We start from the raw sequence: 22,140 nt of genomic DNA on the forward strand, positions 1-22,140 counted from the left end.
ATAAAGAAAAAGCAACACATAATCCTGATGTATACAAATGTAATCTATCCAAATGTACAAATACAAGTTAGATTTTTCAAAAACAAACCAAAAAAAAAGGCAGATTTATGTCATTGCAATAAAAGGCACATTTCATTACCAGCGGTTTTAACAGATTGGTCCACAGTGTAAACTGTCTTTTTTTCCCTATCTTCAAAGATGCTACTTGTGCCAAAGAACTATTTGTTACAAACACAGTGTCAAAAGACAATGGAGCGTATCTCAAAGATAGCATAATATGTTTTGTTTATTGTGTACTGCCGACTCTGAAAAGCAACTTCGCTCAACGTAAACTCAGAAGCTGTTCACTACTATGAGGGACCTACACCTCATTGCCTTTCTATTTCATTTAGCCTGCCGTTGTCTGATGGAGGCATCCTGCTACACTCAACCATATCAACAGACCCACGGTGTAGTTTGTCAAAAAGAAATGTCCAATGTAGCCTGGAAAGTCGCTCAGAGGACTCCACCATTTACAAAGCAAATAAACAAATAAACAGTATCATCCTCAGAACGCCCACCAAAACAAAATAGCTCTTCCACAAGGAAGAGGCTACAGGACAGTGTTTACAAAATCCTCATTAAGGACGCTGTGAGATAACACACAAGCTACTGCATCACACAAAGTTAAAGGGAAGACAGGCACACACACACACACACACACACACCACAAACAGACCATAAGCACTGTGCAATGCGTAGCCCACCATATCATAGATAAGGGACAGAAACCCAGCGCTGGGAAGAGAGGTGAGCACAGACAGCGTCTGACTGAGGAGAGGACGCAACAGAGATGAGTCGGACAGACAAACACGAGCCTTGGCTACCCTGTCACCGCAACCACCGTCCTGTTGCAAGGAACTTCAAAAGGTGCGCATGAGAATAAACATTGTGACATCTGGAGAGGAGTACCAGGAGAACACAAGCCTATAAAGAAGTTTATGTTGGTCAATGCAAGGGTCAACATTTCTTCAGCTGTTGCCAGGGAACAAGAACTGTCTCAGGTCATAGGTGAACTGACCAGAACTAAATTAAACGTTTGGACAATTACAGCATTGTTTTTTGGCTTTCTTGCTTGAGCTCCTCCACAGGCCATTGGCATAAAATAGATTGCTGCAGATTTTTTTCTCCCATGGCGAGCATTTGGGTCTCTCAACTGGGAACCATTTGCACATCCAAGACTTTGTTCTTGCTGATTTCCTTCCTGCTGCTCCGGGAGACTCGCTTTGGAAAGGGCAGCCCCATCTCCAACGCTCATCAGAGGTATCGTCCTGATCCAGGACTGGGTGACGGGCATGGAGGTGTGGTGGATCCATCACCGTTGGATCAGGACAACAGCGCAAAAATGAAAAACCTACTGGACAGCCTGAAGGAGCAGTTTCAGCGGACGTTCAACCTGTCCGGACTGGGTCCTTCAAACCTGTCTTCTGGAACTGCACGAGAGGATCCACCCGAGTACATGATGGAGCTTTATAACCGCTTTGCTAATGACCGCACTGCCATGCCCACAGCCAATATCATTCGCAGCTTCAAAAATGAAGGTACATTTTTGCTCCATATATTGTTGGAACTGTTTAAAAATAGGTGAAAGTTCCTTTTCAAAATCTATAACCTGTGGAGCATTCCATAATGCAAATTAGGGAGAAGGGGCCTCTTGTATTTATGGCAAATGTTAATGCTTTTCCTCTAAGCTTGTACAAGTGTTAATTATACCAGTTGCAGACATTACTTTAACCTGAAAGTTCTGAGTTTTGTTTAGCTTTTTACATGAGTAAGTCAGAGAGTAAATGTATCTTTGCTTTGGGATGAAATCTGTCTAAAACTTCAGCTCAAATGTAAATATACAGCAGAAACAACAAAGAGCTTTAACTTTGAATTTGTGTTTTTGTCTAGATTCAAATCCCAGTGTTGTGGGAGAAGGAGGTGTGAGACGCCACCCACTGCTCTTCAACGTGTCAATCCCGCATCATGAACGCATCACAGCAGCTGAACTACGCCTCTACACTCTAGTCCAGACTGACCGCCACCTTTACGCCGGAGTTGACCGCAAGGTCACCATCTATGAACTGACATCGCACGACTGGCTTAACATGACCGATGAAAAGACAACGCGGGGAGATGAGTTTGCAGGGGTGGAGGAGCGAACTGAGTTTTTGGAACTGGCTTCACGCCAGGTGTTTGGGACAGATAACGGTTGGGAAGCTTTTGACCTCACTGCTGCTGTGCAGCGTTGGTGTAAATCTGATGGAGCAACAACACACCGTTTAGAAGTACAGATTTCTAGCATTGCTGATGACGAAAATGTTGAGAGTACGAAAGAGACCAGCAAAGATGAGGCTCCACTTGAAGGTGACATGAGGATTGAAAACAGACCAGAGGAAAAACATAAACCTCTTCTGATTGTCTTCTCTGATGATCAGAGCAGTGATCACCGTGACGACAGGCGTGAGTTGAATGAGATGATAGACCATGAGACGTCTAGTGCTGTTCTGCAGAATGACTTCGGGACAGACCTGGGTGGGCTGTGGGGCGAGGATGAGAGTGAGGCTGAACCAGATGAGGAAGACCTCATCCAGATGCGTTCCAACCTGATCTATGACACAGCGTCCCGCATTCGTCGCAACGCCAAAGGAAACCACTGCAAGAAACAATCTCTGTACGTAGAGTTTAAAGACATTGGGTGGGATAGTTGGATCCTTGCACCCACTGGCTATGATGCCTTTGAATGTGCTGGCGTTTGTTCATACCCACTGACAAAGCACGTCACACCTACCAAACATGCCATAGTCCAGACACTGGTAAACATCCACAGTCCCCAGAAGGCAGCACGAGCCTGTTGTGTGCCAACCAAGCTGGACCCCATCTCCTTACTCTACCTGGATGACACAGGCGTGGTCACTTACAAGTACAAGTACGAAGGAATGGTAGTAGCTGAGTGCGGCTGCAGATAGTCCCCTCTTTCAGACATTCAAACTTTCTGTAAAGTCTTACCACAACAGGAAGGATACTACACACCAGCGGCAAGACATTGAGCTGAGGTCTTTGAGAACTGAAAGGGACAATGATTGGAACCTCTTTTAGGTTTTTTTTCCTGTGAGACCAGGAGTGCTCATTTAAAACCGATGAACATTTGTGCACTGCAAGTGGACAAACATGTATATTGTACCGTAAAGTAAAGCAAGTACTTCATATTGTAGAGGAAAGGCATGAACATTAGTCACCATCTGTCACACAGCAGCATGAAACTAGAACTGTGCAACAGATTTACAGTCAGTTTGGTATCCAGTGATGGAAAGGTATGCTCTCATACCCACAGTGGTGAAAGAACCAAGTCTCTTACAGTTTATGCAGACTGGTGGGAACTAGTGGGTCAGTCATCCTCCTTCCTCTTTGTTCCCCTGACATCTGTCTTCCTCTCCACTTATCTCTGGCCTCCCTCGTGCAATGCAAACACTAATCAGCACTTCATGTGCCTTGGTGCAAAGAAATGGCCTGCCTCCGGCAACCTGACAAGCCATGAACTCTCTAGGCCCAGCCTTCTGCCACTGCCTGATACGTGAGCTCTGTGCAGCGGTCTGGTTGGTAGAGTTGTTTATCTCAACCTTGCTTTCTTGCTTTCCACTTCACATGACTATTTTCCACCCCCCCAGAGCTACAGTGATAGGAAGGTGTTGGAGGTTGAGAAACATGTACACCGGTTACGTTCGGGGCAACTTTTGATGTGGCGCGGCCATGGGAGAATGGAAAAGGGGGCCAAGGGTTGTCCATGCTCCTCGGTAACCTTTTCAACTAACTGACCCAAGTTCATGTGGCTCTGGCAGATCTGCATCTAAATAATACATTACTTCCTTGGACATTTTTTGGGGTTAAAAACTGACTAAGCCTGAAAAAAATGTGGCATAGTGGCCAGACTGTCACGATACACAATACCCTAAACAAATACTTCCCTTTGTTATAAGCCATTTGATATGTCTGATGCTTGTGTCAAATAAAATACTATTTATTGTTCTAATTTATTAATTTCTACAAGAGAGTAAATGATTATATATGTACATTTGTAAGTGAGAGTAGAGAATATTTTATGTTTATGACAATGCAATTGCGGCACAAGTAAAATATGTTGGGAAGCGATATGGTAACAGTTTGTAAAACAATAAAAAAAAGTACTCAAATCTCTGCTTGTCATGCATGTTAATATTTGGAGCTAGCATTTCTCAGAGAAATGAAGTTTTGATGTTAGCTATGACTGAAATATTTTCTTGCATTCACAAACATCACTCAGAGCAGTCTCAAACTGTCAACTGTCTTTGCCGTTATATCAGGATGAGGCTGTTGGAGCAGACACAGAAGGCATTGCTGACATTCAGATCATTCATACCACCGATATCAGCTCAAAGGTCATAGTTCATGTGCAACACACAAACAGAGAACCGTGGGAAAATAAGGGGAAGCCGTTCTAATGAACAAAAACGGGTGGCCTCTTGTGTGCACTAACTGCTGCAAATAGTTATGCCTCCCCATGCTGTTTGGAATATGTAACTAAACAGCAAGTGGTAATATTTCTGACTGTATCGAAAGAGTACTGACGGAACCTTGCGAGAGTGTTTTTTGATTGTTTGGGTTTTTTATCTTCACAAACTGGGATAACTGCAGCTGCCATTGACTTGTTACTAGTCTTTAACTAGTTTTCTTCCAGCATGATGTTGAAACATCCCGTGAATCGGGATGGTGTGTGTGACCACCATAGAGTTCAGCTTTGGCCTTATATGACCAGACTATATTCTCCTAGAACTTCACTGTCTTGTTTAAATCTTCTGCAGCAAACTTTCTTCAGCAGTAAAATCTTGTGCAGTGACTGTGCAGATAAGCAATTCTATTTCAGTGAATTATTACTATTGCTAGTTTTTTAATTAGAAAAACTGACCTTGCTACCTCTAGAACTTTTTGAAGCTTCATATAAGTACTTATGGTTTCTTGGACATCACGTCAGATGAAGGGACACATGGCCTTGGATGCTTATGGTAAAATCATGTTCTTTTCTTATCTGGATTATGTCTTCACTTTTGAGCACTCAAAAGCACTCAGTTTTGATATGTAGCTTTAAAAATTGCCATACGTATATTTTTGCAGAACTAAGATTTTTTGGGGAGTGGTTGGTTTTTTTTTTTAGTTTTACTCTATATTTTGATCATGCAACTTAATGCTGGTTATCAGAAACTTACTGATGTTCAGAGGCCATCAGTTAATTTTAAAATATTAAACTATACTAAGTTGCACATGGCAACAGGAATGCTTTGTAAATATTGACACATTTTAGTTTGCGTCTTGGCTTTCTATGACTTTTTAAATATTTTGCTTTGTGTATTCAGTACTTATTGCCTGTGTAAAAAAAACATACACACAAAAAAACTGCTACTGTACAGTCCGGTAATTATATAATCTGAATGGAGTCTTCCTTCAAGCTGTTATATGGCAAACGTCCAAAAAGACAAGTGTATGGATGTTTCTGAATGGAAACAGTTGGACACTAAGAGACCCCTAATGTCAGATAGAGCAAAGGCCGTCTTAAAATGGCTAATGACTAAAGGGTCAGACCCTTATTGACTGTAACAAGACAAGAGCTCAGCTATTTCAGGCTCTCTAATTGAATATTTACAGAACTCTAGAAGAAATATGAATCTGGCCTTTGTCTCCTGATTTCAACCGTGCAGGGGGCATGTTGAAATGGGAAGTTAGCAGCATGTGGTCTGATGATAAGGAAGGCTGGAGAGTGACCTGGGTTTTTTCAAGCTCTTGTTTTGAAGGGCCTGCATGTGTCAAAACATTCAAGGCTGTCAGAGTGTTTTTACCCAGCAGCTTGCATCCGATCTCACCAACACGACATGCTCAGCTGGAGCGCAAAGAACAGTGAGTTAGCAATCCAAACAGAAGCGCCAGAGCAGACACTTACAAAGTGTTTTGTAATCCAGAGATTCTCCCCCGGCTGACATCATGATGCCTGCTGCTGGACGTCGACGTGCCTCTCGCTGTGAACGTGTGTATCTGGTGTGTGCCACCCAAAGCTGCATGACTCGCCCTAAAACTCTGACGTTTGGTCTGTAATAGGGCCTGATTGTTTCCTGCTTCGGGTTCTGTTCTTTATCGTTTCATCTCTCGGCAGCTCCACCACCCAAGCAACTCATCCCTCGCTCTGTTCTAGAAACTTTGTTTTTCTTTCTCAGGAAAAGGACTTTTTTTTCTCTCAATCCCTGCTTCATGCTCACATCCAGAATCAGTGTTCCAGCACTTAACAGTTTCCATTTGTTATTGCGCAATTTAATTTAACTTGTATGAAGCGTTGGTAATGACACACAGATGTTGTGTTGGGTCTAGGCAAAGTTATACAACTCCGAGGGATTTCTCAAGCACAATCAGTTGTTTCTTTCTTTTACTTTCATTCTGCTGTGCAAGTAATACTTAAATCCATTCCCTAGAGAAACTGAAAATATTGCAATGATTGCATGAAGGATTGTGAGAATTGCCTTTCAAAAAGGAGCATTAGAAAAGCTGCAGTTGTGCTCATAACTTCTTCTTTTTTCTTTTTTTTTTACAGAATACTTACTATGTACAAATATTGTCTCGAATACTCTTCAAGTAAGTGTCTGTCGAAGGGTAATCATTGAAAGAATGCATTACGGTTTCAGTCCATCCACCAAAGACTAAAATATAGAAATATGGAAATATTTCAACAACAATAATTATAAATGACCGATTTAAAAAAAAAAATATATATATATATATATATATATATATATATATATATTAGAGGTTTGCTACTCCCCCTCAAAGAAAATGGCGTCGGCGAGATTCTTCCAGAAGCTAACCTGGTCAAAGCAGCTGGTCTCGAGGTTACGCTGTCTGTGTCGAAAACCATCAACTCTGACATAACACCCTTAATATTATGTTAGCACATAATATGCTAACATAATAACATATTATGTGTATTGAGTTATTTATTGTGTATACAACACCAAAGTCTCAACAATGCACTCTAATATGTGCTAACACTGAAATTTTACCTATGACGATGTTGCTGTGCAGTACATATTTTAGTGTAAATCTAGGTTAGCATGTCCCATAAAATGAAGCTAAGGGCTTGTCTGAGACCGGCCAAGATAAAAAAAAAATAAAAAATAAAAACGGACATCTTTTGTCTTAAAACGACCGCAATCTCAAAATCTTTACTGCTAACAGTTACTACGAAAAAAGCCAAGACCAATGCTGACCTAAACAACTCCGGTCTCATAATAAAATCTAATAACAGTGGTGTATGGACCTGTAAACTGTCGTCACATTAATACTGGTTGAATATTCACACAGAAATTATTGCTTACTTTAGAAACGTAGGTAGAAGATGGTGCAGCACCAATAAACTTCCTGTGGGAAACGCATTCTGTGAAGTGAACATGTAAAGTACTTCCGGTCAGCGTATCAGCTTAAAAGAAAAGCTGTGTAAAAATAAATAAAATAGCATTCAATAAGACAGTGATTTCCTTTATAAAAGCAAAATTTATCTAAATCTGCAACATGTAACTTTTATTATTTAAAAAATTATTATTTTTAAAAATGTTGCATGAACTTATCGTTATGTTTTGACAGTATAATTTAAGACGGATAATGAATGAAAAAAATCAAGCCAAAGAATCATTCTCCCAGTGCTCACACTACTAGCTGCAGAAATACACTACTCAGTCAAAAACAACAAATCAGAGCCAAGAGAAGTGTCTTACGCTCTATTATGCTTGTGTACATGCTGCTCAGACCCTCCCCATCGCTCTCTGCTACTTTACAGCTAATTCATCACAGCCTGCCACAAATGCTAAGGCTAGTAAGTGTAGCCTCCGATGGCGGATAAACGGTTTTCCTGGAACGGTAAGTTGTATCTACCAGCACATTGAGCAGCATGTACACAAACATAATTGACAACACTAAAACCATCCTCCTGGATCTGATTGGTTGTTTTTAGTTGGATGTGGTACATTTATTCAGACAGCAATAGTAGCACATAGAGGAGGTGGAGGAGTTTGATCTTTTCACAGATCACTATTACTTCGAGTCATAGTAACAACAGAAAAGTAATAGTGTACAAAACCAATTGAACATTGAAATCTTTCAATATTTTCTATCCGCTTTAAAAAGTTATTTTTGTAACTAAAGCATCTGAACGTCCAAGTTCCATCTGTCTCCTCTGATCTTTCTGCTCTGCTGTTCTCAGCTTGCCGTTTCTTTTCACTCCAGTGCTTCTTTTCTCCTGGTGCAACTTGGTCCCATTTCCCAGACCTCTTACCACATGTTTTAAATCTGAATGTTGGCTCCTTTTCAGAAGAGTCGTCATCTCACTTCCTGTCCCTTGCAGTGATTTTTTTTGCTCCTCAGCATTAACCTATGCTTTTTACGTCGCGTTTGTGTCACGGTGTGTTTTCATCAGGAGACGCTTGGCGTTCCCTGGGTAATTCTGTTTTCAACTGTTTACATGACTCCATCTTCCTGACTGTAGGCACGATGAATCAGCGTTTTTTTTTTCTTCTTCCACACAGCATGTATCGTATTTCACTCTAGTAATGAGGTGTAGAAAGCTCCCACAGCTCTGAGCTTTTTCCCATCCTTCTACAACGTGAAAACAGCAGGCGTGCCAAAATCACGAGTATCCATGAATTGTCTCCCACAAGCCAAACTTAATAATAATAATAATAATAATAATAATAATAATAATACTGTGGTAGGCTCAACTTTTTTGCACAACTGTCACTGTGCAAGAGACAGAAACATCTGGTAATGAACATATGGTTTTGTCTGCAAAGTTAAGTCTTCCATGGAACTGGTTGGATGTGAAAATGAAACAGCGGATAGTCTCAGGACATCTGAATTATTATTAGAAGCTGAAGGCAAAATATGAAACTCAGTATTTGACTTGCCTTCATATACTTCACCTATACTCATAACCTGAGTACTGTGTAGTTTATTACAGCAATAAAAAAGTCAGTCTTAAGACATGTCTTTCTCCCTTTCCCCATTATCCTCCTGTAACATTTTGTGAGCTGAAAGGTAGCGACTGGTTTTCCAATTTATTTTGACAATAAATTGCTTCATATTCTAAGCACAACACAAAGCCCTGCGGTCTTGAACTATATTCTGGACAAAGAAAAAAAAAAAAAAGGTCTCCAAGTTAATTATGTCAACATGTTGGGGCTTTTTTTTGTTTTGTTTTGTAATTATGGCTTAGGCTTCACCTCCCAGTTAGCTTTAAAGAGGCCGTATTATGTAAAATCAAATTTTGTGAGATTTACATCACGTTATGTTTATTCCCTCCATTCAGCTGTGCCAAACACCTGGTTGGACCTAGTGCGCCTTCCAGAATGAAGCTCCTCCCTAAATCACAGAGCAGACCCCCCTGCTGACTCCCCCACTCAGCTCCTTCAGACTAGCCAGCATCAATCAGCAAACACCTGGTGAAACGGAGCATCTGCCGAGCTCATTATGAGCCATTTCTCAGAGCATCGCTGGGAAAAACCTTGTTAAAGGGTTAATAGAGGAGCCATGTTATGACGAATTCATGAAGGTGAGGCTTCAGAAAGAGCTGGAGTTTTTAAAGAGACAGAGACCCAATTTCAAGGTGTTAAATTGGGAAGTAAAATTTCTTTTAAGTCATATTTTATGTAAATAACGTTTTTATAACAATTATTCTGCCCCTTTAAGGGTCTGGGCCTGAAAGCAGACATTTTGGTACAGTCTGACCCAGAAAAAGATGCGACAGTGTCTTCAGGTGGATCCTTTTCAAACTTAAAGGAATAGTGATAGCTTGATTCTTTTTTTTCCATTCATGTTATGTGACTTTATTATCAGTTTTCTTACAGTAAAGAGACATGTGTCATGCTGATGGGAGTTTGTAGGGAACTGAAGGAACTCCAAGGCTAACGGTGACTCAGATGCTAACCAAAACCACTTAAACTGAAAATATTTACGATCAGCTGATTACAAATCCATCGGGATCATTTTCCAATGAAACTTGGAAAAGCAGAAGAATGCACCTCCTCAGAAACCAAACTTTAATTTGGTAAATTTTAGGAGCTTATTTTAAACGGAGTAAGAGCTGCCCCAGAAAATACACTCATGATCTTTTAGTATGTTTTTCTGTTCAGGGGCAGGTTTGGATACGAGCGATGTGGCTCACCATTGTTCTGTCAGGGAGCGGCATGAGAACTCAAAAGGGGAGAAAAATGACAAATCCAACTGTCAGTTGAACAATGAGCAACTTTATGTTGCTTTTGTAAATGTGTCATCCGTGGGGACGGGGCGCCCCCCTGTGTTGTGCAGCTGTGTAACCACAACAGTGGCTGTAGACAGAATCAGATTTGCCGTTTTTCATGCTGCAATGGATTAAATCTCCATTTACACTGATTCATCCGGAATCCTGTATGTCTAGTTTTTAATCACTAAAGCAACATAATCTGTTCAAACCTGAGCTGGATGATTCTACACACGGCAAGGTATTTAGATCACAGCTAGAGATCTATAAAACTTTTATTCATTTTGTGAATATACAAAAAACAGAGCATTTTTTTACACATTTTTGCATCACTACAAATTTGGCAGATAGTGGATAAACATGCAGGAGGAAAAAAGCTGATACTACATAGCTGCATGTTAAACAACACAAGATATCTGATAATCTAAAACCAACAACTTTGGTGAATGATGTCCAATTTCATGGAATGGTGATTGAATTTTCTAAGACAAGAAGCACTGAGAGCAGAGGTAGATAAAAAAAAACACTGATGGGATTTAACTTTAGGGTAACCCTAACCCTAGCTGCAGATGATTACAATATTTTGAATTTTCTCTCTCCATAAATACATATATATATATACATCCTGTTTACTTATTTAATGTGTTAAAAGAACCATTTAAAAATATCGCTGATGTTAAGGAAATGTTTAGCTGCATTTCTTCATCTTGGAGATGTCGTATATGTCAGTCATCCCTCTGCCAACAAGCCAAAAGAAACATACCTTCATATGAGTAGACGGTGATAACCACCACCCCACACACACACACACACACACCCACGCGGACACACACCCACTAACAGGTATACGGCAAATTCACGGTTCACTTCATGACAGTCCTGTCGTGTCTCTTCCTGAAATGGGATTGTGGCGCTATATATGTTCCAAACAGATGATCCCAGTGTGTGAAGTAGGGGGCAAAGTTATTCCTCTGCTTCTTGTGATGGGTTTGGTGGAAGGGGGCTCCTCCCATGCAGGGAAGTAGTCTGTGCAGGGCCCATGGCAGGTTGTATCCACAGTGGTCCTCCACGGCCAGCCAGCTGTTGAGGAAGTGGAAGAGGGCTTCGCTGAGTGGGTGGCAGCCCAGCATCCAGGCGCTGCCCAGGGCCAGCAGCAGGAGTGACAGCAGTTCAGCTGAGCTGGCGTCCTGCGCCGCCAACGCAAAGGGAACGTGGTGCTGGTGGTGCATCTGGTGGACGGCACGATACAACCAGGGAACCCTTGGTGGGGAAACAAAAACATGTTGGTCTCAGTATGGTGTCCATTCGACAATCCACTGTGGAGGTTTGGTCAGAGAGACCTAAAGGTCTCTCTTTGGTCTCTCTGGAGACCAAAGAGAGACCTTTAGGTCCTTAAGGTCCCTGTCATAAAGTGATGCTGTAAAACTGGTTAATTGCATTGAGTACTCCCTCATTGTTTGCATACTGACCCAAACTAGTGTATCAAGAGTACAAATAGGCTGTTAGCATCTTTTACTTGGTTTTTTTTTGTTTGCTGTTTTTTTTTTCTTTGTATGTTCTGGTAGGAAATTCAGGCATCCCATATGGACAAGCTGGTTGCCTGCATTTGTCAGTTAGATCAATATTATGAAGCAAGAAGACATTATCTGTTTATTTTTAATGTAAAATACATTTTACTGAGTTAGGTAAATTAATTTGATACAGTTTGTTCTTTAAGTCTCAACTATGCAAACGTGTCTATTTGAGCTCAACTACACAAGTTGGTAAAACGGTGAAAATATGTTCAGAAAAGCACTTTGATCAAAAATGCTCCCTTATGTTTTTATGCTCGAGGAGATTTCATGTTTGAAAATCATAATCAGGATTTTTACAGTAGAGAAATCTTTACTAAGAAATAAATGAACAGCTGGTCGGTTTTTAGTGAATGTTTGTGTTGTAGTTGGGTTGTCCTCCCAAACTCCCAAACTGTCGCTACATGCTAACGCTACATTTACGACGGATCGCTGTAAAGCCGACAGAATCAACTGGACAGAAAATGTTTTGCCGGTTGGAATAATAAGCTTTTTTTTTTTTATTTAACTTTCTTATGCAGAATATGTATTTGTCAAAACTGCTGAGAAATAACGATTCAAATCTCCTGAGACTCTGAAAATCTATATTTTAGATATGTGGAAAACTTGTCTATATAATAACTTTCAGAGTAATTTAACCAATTATAGCTTCTGTTGTGCAGTGTCCATATCCATAACTGATTAATCTGCAAATTATTCCCACTGTTTTGTCATGCTACTTTCCGTTTGTGTGCAGAAATGTGGAATAAACTCTCCTATCCTCCAATTTCTGATAAAAATCCAGTTTTATGTCCAAGCAAACAAACTAAACATCCATCATAAAAAAGTTTTGATCTTTCGATTTGCACAGACTGTTATGATGTAACAGGTATATAGACTGTAAGGGGTGGTACTGTAGTGGTTTCCACACAATAAGCTTATCTAGAAGTGGTCTCTTAGATCCCAATCAGAGGCGTGCAGAACCATTAGACGTTCACAGGAATCAAATCATTTTAAGCTTGGCTGATTTTAACCTGTTTCCTGCTGGGAACTCAAAATCTGATCTCTTTCTGTCAACATTACGCACCGACACGCTTTGATGTGGAAATTATTAGAGCGAAAAGGAGGCGTGTTAAAATTGCCATATGAAACCTATAAGAAGTTTAGTTAACTATTTTCTACTGAGGAATGCTGGCTGCTTGTTCAAGCTTTTAGAAATGAGAGCAGATAACCGAAAATGAAACACATTACAGAAAAGTTGCTCTGTTGGGACACGGAGGAACTTTTCTTAGTCATCAGGAAATGAAGTCAGACGCTGCAGCTGCTCACTGTGTCAATCAGGATAAACAGTTTAAAATGTCTCCTCTATAATCATTTTCCTTTCTTTCAGAAAAGAAAATGATTTTTTCTTTTTCTATTGAAATAGAAAATTCTCTTTAACCGAAGATTTAAAACTCACATAATGGTACAAATATTTAATGATTGCTTACTATAGAGAGGCTTCTGTATAGTAACATTAAAATAAATTTAAGATTTTTTTTTCTCTCAAATATGTACCTGTAGCACTGTTTAATTATATTATTAGGTAAAACTTAGTGGGTACACTCACTTTGTACAGAGTAAGGGAGATGAGCTCTGTTCCATTTTAGTATTTGTGAATTTTCAGAGTCACACTGAGACAATTCTGCCCTGATACTGAGAAAATTACTGTTTCGTTTTGCTACTATTAACATTTACTAGTTAACGGCAAACGGCTAACTTGTTCAAAAAGTTAAACTAAAGTAGTAAAACTGATATTGGCAGTTTTCGGCAAGCATATTTAGGCTAATTCTGCTCTAACATTCAATGGCAATTAAGAAGTGTGATTGAAATAAACGGGAAGCGGCATTAGTTCATTACCGACTGTTGCCTCCATCAGTCCGCACCGTTTCCCCCGAACCATATCAGATGATTCAGTTCGCTCAGAACCTGCCACAAGTAGCCTTAGGCTATTTTTAAACCCTTATTCCTCACCTGTGCATACAGTAGTGCCATATGAAGAAGAAGGTGTCGAAGAGCAGGAAACACGCGACCACCTCCACAGACAGCCGCCAGCAGGACGGGGCCAGCTCCGGGAGGCTCGGGCTCCGCAACAGCTGGAAGACCGCCGCGGCGGGCAGCACCGCCGTGGCGTACTTGAAGAGGACCCTCCAGAAGCACTCGTACCACTTCCAGAGGGACGGCGGAGGGCCCGAGCCCGCCGCTATCCTCCACGAGCGGACGCGCTGACACACGCCTCCCAGCGCGTCCAGCACGAGGAAAGGTGCGCAGAGCGCGAGGTGCGTGAGGAAGGCGCAGGACGCGGCCAGGTACGGGGAGAGCAGGACCTGCTGGTGTCCGGCTCTCACGCTCTCCCAGAGTCCCTGTAAGACGGGCGCGGGCGCATGCCCGAGGTCCGCCACGGATACGTTCATCACGGTGGAAGCGCGGCGTGGGTCACCTTACATCATCTCCGCGCGCTGCGCGTCTTCCAGCGCCAGAGTGATTACTGTGCTTTTTCCTCAGCTCAGCTCAGACTATACCCGGAGTAGGAGGGGCCCCGGCTCCGGGCCCACGCTCTAGTTGAAATACGTCTCAGGTGTATAGTAATGGTAAATTCCCTTATTACTGCTGTACCTGAAAGCAGCACCACCCAAGGCTGGAAGTTAGGGGATTTCTTAATATGAAGGCGCGGCACATGACGGTCTGATGTTATCTAGTCTGACGTCGCCGAAAACTCATCCGTTATCCCTACATACTGAAAGTCCTTATTCTGAGTTCAAACAAACATGCCTTAACGATTCCCCCTTCCTATCAAATGCTAATAGATGGTATCAGGTATCTGACACTATCTACTCCACAGCTGAAACCAGAAGTTTACATGAAGCAAATAAATAATAATTAAAAAAAAACAAAAAAACATAATTTTTTTCCCACGCTGTCTTGAGTTAAGTCAGACCAAAATGTGTCTTTTTATTTACTATATATAAACTTCTGGTTTCAACTGTACTTTCAAACTATAAAATCAGTTCTTGAGAAAAACTCTAGTGCGAAAACTACATTGAAAACAGACCCCGAATCCCCAACACTGTAATAATGTGAAACAGATTTACAAAAAAAAACAAACAAAAAAAACAACAATCTACTGAGTTGTGCAACTGCTCTCCCACTATTCACATATAAATATTTATGAAATTGTTATAAATTAATTTTGTTTTAGCCTGTTTGGTGCTGCAACTCATAACCCAGAGAATGCTAACGACACCAATAACACCCACACTGTTCTACAGAACATGTTGCACTCAAAGCTTTCCCAGCTGGTTTTCATTTCTCTTTCTTTTTTTTCTTTACACTTCCTTAGAAGTCATTACCTCGGATTTTCTCTGATAATAGGATGTTGATAACGCTGTCAAAATATGGTGGAAACCTTAATTAAATCCAATGTCATCATGGGTTACAACAGAATATATGGCCAAAATAACTCTGAAATGAATGACCAGAAACTTTAACCACATTTCAATCCTATGAACAAAATGTGTGGGATGAGTTCAAGTGAAACTAGACTTTTGTAGGAGACTAAAAGCTATTGTACTCACAAAAAAATCTGCTCCTGAATATGGATTCATTGGAGCTCATGTCAAGACATAAAAGTGTCGTCTCTCTTTGGAGTTTCAAATCATTGAATACGTTTTCATGTCTGCCAAAGACAACCTGAATAAATATGAAACGTTGTACTTCAACTGAGTGTCTTTCATGGTCCAGGAATTGTGGTCTCTTTGCAGAAGTGCTTCATTAAACCACAATAGAAGTGTTTTCAACCATCTGTTCTAAGGATTTTTAGAGATTTACATCTGGACTTTGAGTAGACCATACCAAAACATTTGTTTGGATCATTGTCCTGCTGAAAAACCCAAGTGAGAACGAGGTCAAGGATTCACCACCGCAGAGCAGAAAAGCTTGTTGTCCAGGTCCAAAAATGTTTCATTTTTGTCCCACAGAATACGCCCCCTCCCTTCCCCCAACACTCTTGGGGTCCATCAAGACGTGTTTGTGGTTCCGTTTGGTCAGAAGGGATTATGGCCATAAAACTCTTCTCATGGAAACCAAAAATGGATCCCACGGGAGAGTTTATTCTCGGTGCTGATTCCCGAACACTGACCCCGACTCAGATAGGGTGAGGCATGTGTTGCTTCAGACGTTACGCCTTTCTCCATGAGTCAAGGCGTAAACCGCCCAATCAGTTTCACAACTCTTGCGTTTTTTGTTTTCTATTTGTGGATAATGGCTCTCACTGCTGTTTGCCACAGCGGCAAAACTTTAGAAAACCGCTTTTACTTTTTTAATAAGCTTTTCAAGACTGACGAACGTCCGTCACTTTGTTTCTGCGACGCTTCGACATTTCATAACAATCCAAATTTCAAACAAAAGATAGACAGTTGGTAGCTTCTGTGGATTTTATTGTGTTTCAAACACATGCTTACACTCTTACTATATCAGTAAAAAAAAAAAGAAGAAATATTCTAGATATATTACTGCCCCTTGTCGAGAAGCTTCTTGATGTTATTTCTCGATTAAAACAGCAGATTATTTTCAGAAGACAATATGTTGATTGTACATTCATCACTGAACGCAGTGCAATAACGATGTTCTGTTGACTCACTGCTCATCTCAGTCTGTCTGAGACACTGGAATGAATATCAGGGCATAATCCTGTAGCTTTACAGGGCGCCGCCCGCTAAGAAACAAGCACAAATCTATTGTGTGATGGACACACAATAGTACTTTGGGGGGAAAAAACCCCCAAAACCCTGAATTTCATCAATAACTTAATGCACCATGGAGCTAAAACCAATCAAAAAGCGAAAACAAAAAGAAAACAGAACAGAAGGCATCACGGCAAATGGATTTTGTTTTCTGTTTGCACTGTAACGCAGCATTATGTAAAATATCTAAAAATGTAACATCTAAATCAATATCAATATCTAAAATTTTGGCTTCAAAATGTAACAATTTAAACCACATTGTGTAATAATCAACGCAACATGTAATGTTTTACATATGCAATAGAATGTAGAAGGATTTTATTACATTTTGTGCCGATTATTACAAAATGCAGAGGTAGCTCTTTTTTTTTTTTAAAAGAAACTATGTAATACACAATCACAAACTGAATCATCATACTTGTAATGCTAATCACGTTGCATTCAAATTGAGTCAATAAAAGACAAACGTTTGGTCATTTAGTTGCCTTTTCAGAGTCAGAATACTCTGTATTAAGTGTTCAAGGCAAAACGATTCAAAATGCAATCAAAGATTTCATTACATTTTGTGTCATTATTAATGACACAAAATGTCATTTTAATGACACAAAAAATTACGCAAAGGCTGATTTTATTACATTGTATCATATCGTGGAGTTTTTACACAATGCGGCGTACAATGCTCCTTGTAAAGCTTTAAAAAAATGCCTGTAATTTTGCCCACAGTGAAATGCTTCTATAGTGTAGTCTCTGTCCACATTTATATTAATGTTCCCTCCTTCATCTTCAGGCCGATAATGTGGCCAATGATTCCTGTTGAACAATTTCCAACACAACCAGTAAAACATTCATCAAATGATTGCAGAAAAAAGCCCAGACTCAAGCAGATGTCACCGGTCTAAGTTTGGACGTCCAAACTAAAGTAAAAAGCTTCTTTTCTGCTTCATAATCTAAGATGCTCTTGGCACAGTCTCCTACGAAAAACACCATCAACACGTCATCTTCAACAGGAAAAGCGAAGAAGTAAAGTTTCAGCTTCACAAATCAAAGGAATTATTGATTCACTGTATACACACACACACACACACAAAAGAAACAATCAAAAAAAGCAGTGATTTAAATGAGACAGTAAGCAGCTACCACAGTACATTCATCAAGCTTGTGCTGTCCGTTGCTGCGCTCAGGGCCCGTATTCGTCAAGCAGGTCAGAAGGAAATCGAGTCCGACTCACTACCGGATGGTTCCTCTTTGAGGCACACACACACACACACACAAAAACACATTTTTCTAATTATGATACAGTTACCAGCAGATCTCACTGAGAGGAACACGAAGCCTTAGAGCTGTTTTGAATTTTATAAGGGAGAATTTTCTGTTTCCTTGCTTCTAAACAGGCTGAAATGTCACTATGTTGCTGGTAATTTCACCAATTCATTTAATATTCTTCCATTTGTGGTTGTTATGAAGGAGGGGGCGAAAGGTCTGTCATACCATGAGTCAATCTGTAACCAGTGTGGGCTGTTTTTTTCCTGTTATTTTTAGCTGATGATTCGAAATAATTTATATGAGCTATTCAAAGTCTGCTGCTGGGTAGTTAAGTCAGTAAATGCAGATAAATACCCACATACAAGATGTGGTTCTGGTTAATTCTGGTTTAGTCGGTCATCTCAGTCTCTTCCCATGAATCATCTGGCTCCAAAAACAGAGATCAGTATCCAAAAATAGGGCATCATAGGCTGGGTCAGTCTTTAGCTTACAAAGGCAGTAGCCCAGGGCTACAAGTTTTTTGGAAGGTGAGGGAGGCAAAAAAAAATGTTTTTTTTTACGGGTACTGTGCATGTTCATATTAAAGTCATTTCACATGTGGTGTTTTATTAAAAGTATTGTCATATTTTAGTAAATTGAAACTACACTTCAATATTTGAAAATTATATTTTTGGGTCTAACATGAAGCCATCTGCCAGATGTTTTAAACCAACTAATTTGCACCTGCAAATGTGTAGATCTACTTCTGTAATTTGCATTAGTAAAATATTTATTTTATTTTTAAAAATTGTTTGGTATAGGGCACCAAAACTGGCTCCCCAGGGGTCCATATTCTTCTAAATCCGGCCCTGGTTGTAGGCTATAAAATTTTTAGAATATAAAAAAAAATACACCCGACTACTTTTCTTACGTTTTATCTTTATAAATCATGAATGAGTATGTAAAGTAGTTCCAGTATGTGGCTATGAAATAATTAATTTACGGGAACAAATTGGAAGTGGGAATGACTTGTTGTAAAATGTGGGTGCAAAATGCAGTTTGAACTGATGATGGACGACTCGGATACGTCAGAGCAAGAAAGACCCAAAATGAGACAGTTGAGGTTCACCGAAAGAAAGAAAGAAGGCTGATGCGGCCAAACGTTTCCTCATGGCTACAATAAGTGGGACCTTCGAACATATTGAAACGGCCTCAGAGACAGGTCTTAACGAAGGATCACAGTAATTAAGTCTCAACTCAGAGTTACACACACACATTTAAAGAGCTGCTGAGTCACAGCGGAGCTTTGATCTGGCCCAGCAGGTGTTTTCCTATTGTTAAAGAAACATACCCTGATCTCCGCCACAGCTGTAGGCATTTTCTTTTTTTAGTCCTCTCCCCTTCAAGGTCACAACGTATTTCAAGTGTGGAGTTTTTCTGGTAAACTTCATATTGTACTTTTTTTTTCTTCTGGCATATAATAAAGTTATGGGACGTTTAGACTTTAGGAGGCATTTTACAAAACTGGGGCGAGTTCCAGAAAATTCCTATGTTGAAATGAGTTAAGCATCTGCCTTAAAAAGTAAATTGTGGGATAATGTTCAGCATCTAAATCGTGATCTGATGAGTACCTAAAGAAATGTCCCACAGAAACATGTTCTTTAATCCTGTTTTAATTGAGGAGCATGAACCGAAAATCACACTTTGTCCGGCTCAGATCAACCATAATACTCACTGACAGCTTGGCAGGCTCACAAAGTGGGACCCAGAAAAAAAAAGAAAAAGCTATTGACTTTGTTAACAGGAAACGACTAGAGCAGAAAGCAGTGATTATGTAACTGGAATGACTGTCGGTTGAACCCCAAGAAGTGAGGCAACAAAAATAAATCTTCAAAGCCATTTCTTTTGGCTGAAGGTCAGTCAGAATTACATGGGAGTGCTGAACATATCTAACCTACAGCTAAGTTTAAATGTTACCTTTTATCCAGGACAGAGTGGAAGAAACCTTGCCTGAACTTTTGTTTTACCCTCCAGTAGGATTCCTGGCAGTGATTCTGAATTGTCTGAGAAATACTGGCCCCGGACAGCAGATTCTGTTGGTAACGGAGAGTGAATCCGCCACCTGCAAAGAGTCCGCCACTCCTGGGTGGTCCTAAGAGTCCAAGTACCTGCTTCATTAATCCAGGTCTATAACCTGATCACCAATAACATCCAGGGCTGCGGAGGCCTTGATGGAGCTCCCCGCGGAGCCGGAGTCCACAAACATCTGAGGTATGTCGTTGCCAAAGTAGATCTTGCTGTTGGCTGCGATGGCCTTGTACTTCATCAGCTGGAGGTACTCCGGCGTTAACTTCAACTGCAAGAGAAACAGCAGAGTTTAGAAAAAAGGAAGGCCAGTCTGGACCCTGCAGTGCTGGCCTTGGTCACATCCAGATGAAAGAAACCGTGTGAACTGTTGCTCAATAACAACAAAGCATTCACTGAACAGGAGGATTAGAAGGAGACATCATGCAGTTTGTACTTCCAGTGTTGCACTCTTTTTAGGGGAAATGGGGAGCATTATTTTCTGTTGTAGGCTGAGAACAGATAGTCATCATCTGTCTCTATTGACCCTTTGCACGTGACGTCACCCTCTTCAGAAAGCGGCCCACTCCCCCACGATGGACGTCAAAACAACATATGAACGCCTCATCTCCCATCAAGCTTATCAGTTGGGAACAGTTAGTAGCCTAATGTTGCTTTTACTTAAAAATGGCTACAGGTCGGCTACACAAACAGACCAAACCAAAATTGCCATTTAATCGTAAATCTTTTGATGAGGACAGAAGACAGCTATGGATAGTAGCCATCAATCGTAAGGACTGCGAGTCCTTGGTGTGTTATATGCAGCAAACACTTTCTGCAAGCAACTCAGATTAGTAAGTTGCAGTCAAATACTGTGCTGTGGAGAAGACATGCATATAATCAGTAACCATGGAGAGAATGCTACACCATCATATAGCTTCCCATATGTTAAAAACAAACAAACATGAGCATATGAACGTTTATACGTTTTTAAGGATCCATTCACACCATTCACATTCACATTTAGTACGCTTTAATCCAACTCTAGTTTATTTGCCTTGAAAGGCGAGTTTGCTTGGGTAGGTGTGTAAATGAACTCTGGTCCACCTAAAAACCTCAGTCTCCGTTCTATTAAAGTGAACTCTGGCACAGTTTGTATACTGAGTGGACTGACGACGGCTCCAAAAGCAGGAAGTGGACGATAGGGCAGGGCATTCTGGGTGAATACAACCAAAACAAACCTGCTAGCGCTGTTGGGAGGATTGAGCTCTAGTCTTTTACCAAAGACAAAGGAGAAGTCCTACACTCACTAAAATTCGACGCCACTCCATTTTTCTCTTCAGGTTCTTGTGTTGTTTCCTTCAGAGGTTCTTGGTGTAGGGCCACCACAGGTGAGGGGGCTGAGCAGGTTTTTCAAAAGGTTTGGTTCATTTGACAGTGCAGCGTGAAAGTAAAGTGCACCGACTGAAAATGTAGCAAATGTTCCAATTTTGGTCATCAATAAACCCAAGTCTACTGAACTATCAGGTGTGTAAACACAATAAGTCTGTTCTGGTTTAAGGGGAAACGGCATTTATGACATAGTACTATAAATCATGTGGCATGAATTCAGGCAAAGTCGACAATTTGATCAGATCAACAAACACGTCAGTAGGGAGGAGGTATGGGTTGGTTTCTAAGCCAGCTTTTTCCAACTTTTGTAAATACCACAATCTGTAAGCCCCAACTAGGTGTGCTACTTCTACAGACAAATTCATTTGACGTGAATTATCAAGCACCCTGGCTTTGTTGGTAAAAACAACTTGGGAAAACAATTGCAGTCCCTCACTTCTGACATCCGCCATGACGCCTCAACAAGAGTAAGTGACATAGTTGCAAAGGGTCAATAAAACTGTCAATAAAACTGAGATACACCCAGAAGAAACCTGGCTAGTTTTGGGTTGAAGTCACTTCGCCGTCACTACTCACTATATTCCTCATGGCATTAATTGTCAGAAACTTTCCTCAGATTCTGGCTAACACGGTCATTGGACTGTAATGAACTTATGGTCAAGAACCTAGTTCCAGAGGAATTGAGTTTAGTGATATGGTGAATTACCCTGCTAGAGGAAACCATGAGAATATGAGTAGACTAAGTCATATAGGAACAGACATGTTGAGCAACAGTAGTCAGGTAGGC

General features: G+C 40.6%; 3 protein-coding genes across 4 annotated transcripts in view; 1 reads left to right on the plus strand and 2 right to left on the minus strand.

Annotated features, from left to right (window-relative positions):
- Positions 1 to 675: 675 nt before the first annotated feature.
- On the plus strand, positions 676 to 4,205 carry bmp10 (bone morphogenetic protein 10). Its single transcript, XM_028032915.1, has 2 exons — positions 676 to 1,580; positions 1,933 to 4,205. The coding sequence occupies exons 1-2, from the start codon at positions 1,172 to 1,174 to the stop codon at positions 2,988 to 2,990; spliced, it is 1,467 nt and encodes a 488-aa protein (XP_027888716.1). The 5' UTR covers positions 676 to 1,171; the 3' UTR covers positions 2,991 to 4,205.
- A 6,363-nt stretch (positions 4,206 to 10,568) lies between these two features.
- On the minus strand, positions 10,569 to 14,552 carry ch25hl3 (cholesterol 25-hydroxylase like 3). The gene is made up of 2 exons (XM_028033060.1): positions 13,888 to 14,552; positions 10,569 to 11,584 (listed from the first exon to the last, which is right to left on the minus strand). Exons 1-2 carry the CDS (start codon positions 14,325 to 14,327, stop codon positions 11,188 to 11,190), a joined length of 837 nt encoding a protein of 278 aa, XP_027888861.1. The 5' UTR covers positions 14,328 to 14,552; the 3' UTR covers positions 10,569 to 11,187.
- A 1,780-nt stretch (positions 14,553 to 16,332) lies between these two features.
- Positions 16,333 to 22,140, minus strand: part of erlin2 (ER lipid raft associated 2) — a 29,975-nt gene continuing 24,167 nt past the window's right edge. For both annotated transcript variants that reach the window (XM_028033058.1, XM_028033059.1), the window contains exon 12: positions 16,333 to 20,253. In XM_028033058.1, coding sequence (XP_027888859.1) covers positions 20,074 to 20,253 — 180 coding nt within the window. In that variant the 3' untranslated portion in view covers positions 16,333 to 20,073. The remainder of the gene's footprint in view (positions 20,254 to 22,140) is intronic.

Source organism: Xiphophorus couchianus, chromosome 12, assembly GCF_001444195.1.
Source record: "Xiphophorus couchianus chromosome 12, X_couchianus-1.0, whole genome shotgun sequence".
In the NCBI taxonomy this organism is placed as follows: Eukaryota; Metazoa; Chordata; class Actinopteri; order Cyprinodontiformes; family Poeciliidae; genus Xiphophorus; species Xiphophorus couchianus.

Coding starts and splice junctions, on each gene's coding strand:
- bmp10 (XM_028032915.1), top strand. CDS start 1,172: ATGGCGAGCATTTGGGTCTCTCAACTGGGAACCATTTGCACATCCAAG. Junction 1,581..1,932: donor TCGCAGCTTCAAAAATGAAG/GTACATTTTTGC, acceptor GTTTTTGTCTAG/ATTCAAATCCCAGTGTTGTG.
- ch25hl3 (XM_028033060.1), bottom strand. CDS start 14,327: ATGAACGTATCCGTGGCGGACCTCGGGCATGCGCCCGCGCCCGTCTTA. Junction 11,585..13,887: donor TGGCACTACTGTATGCACAG/GTGAGGAATAAG, acceptor TTCCCCACCAAG/GGTTCCCTGGTTGTATCGTG.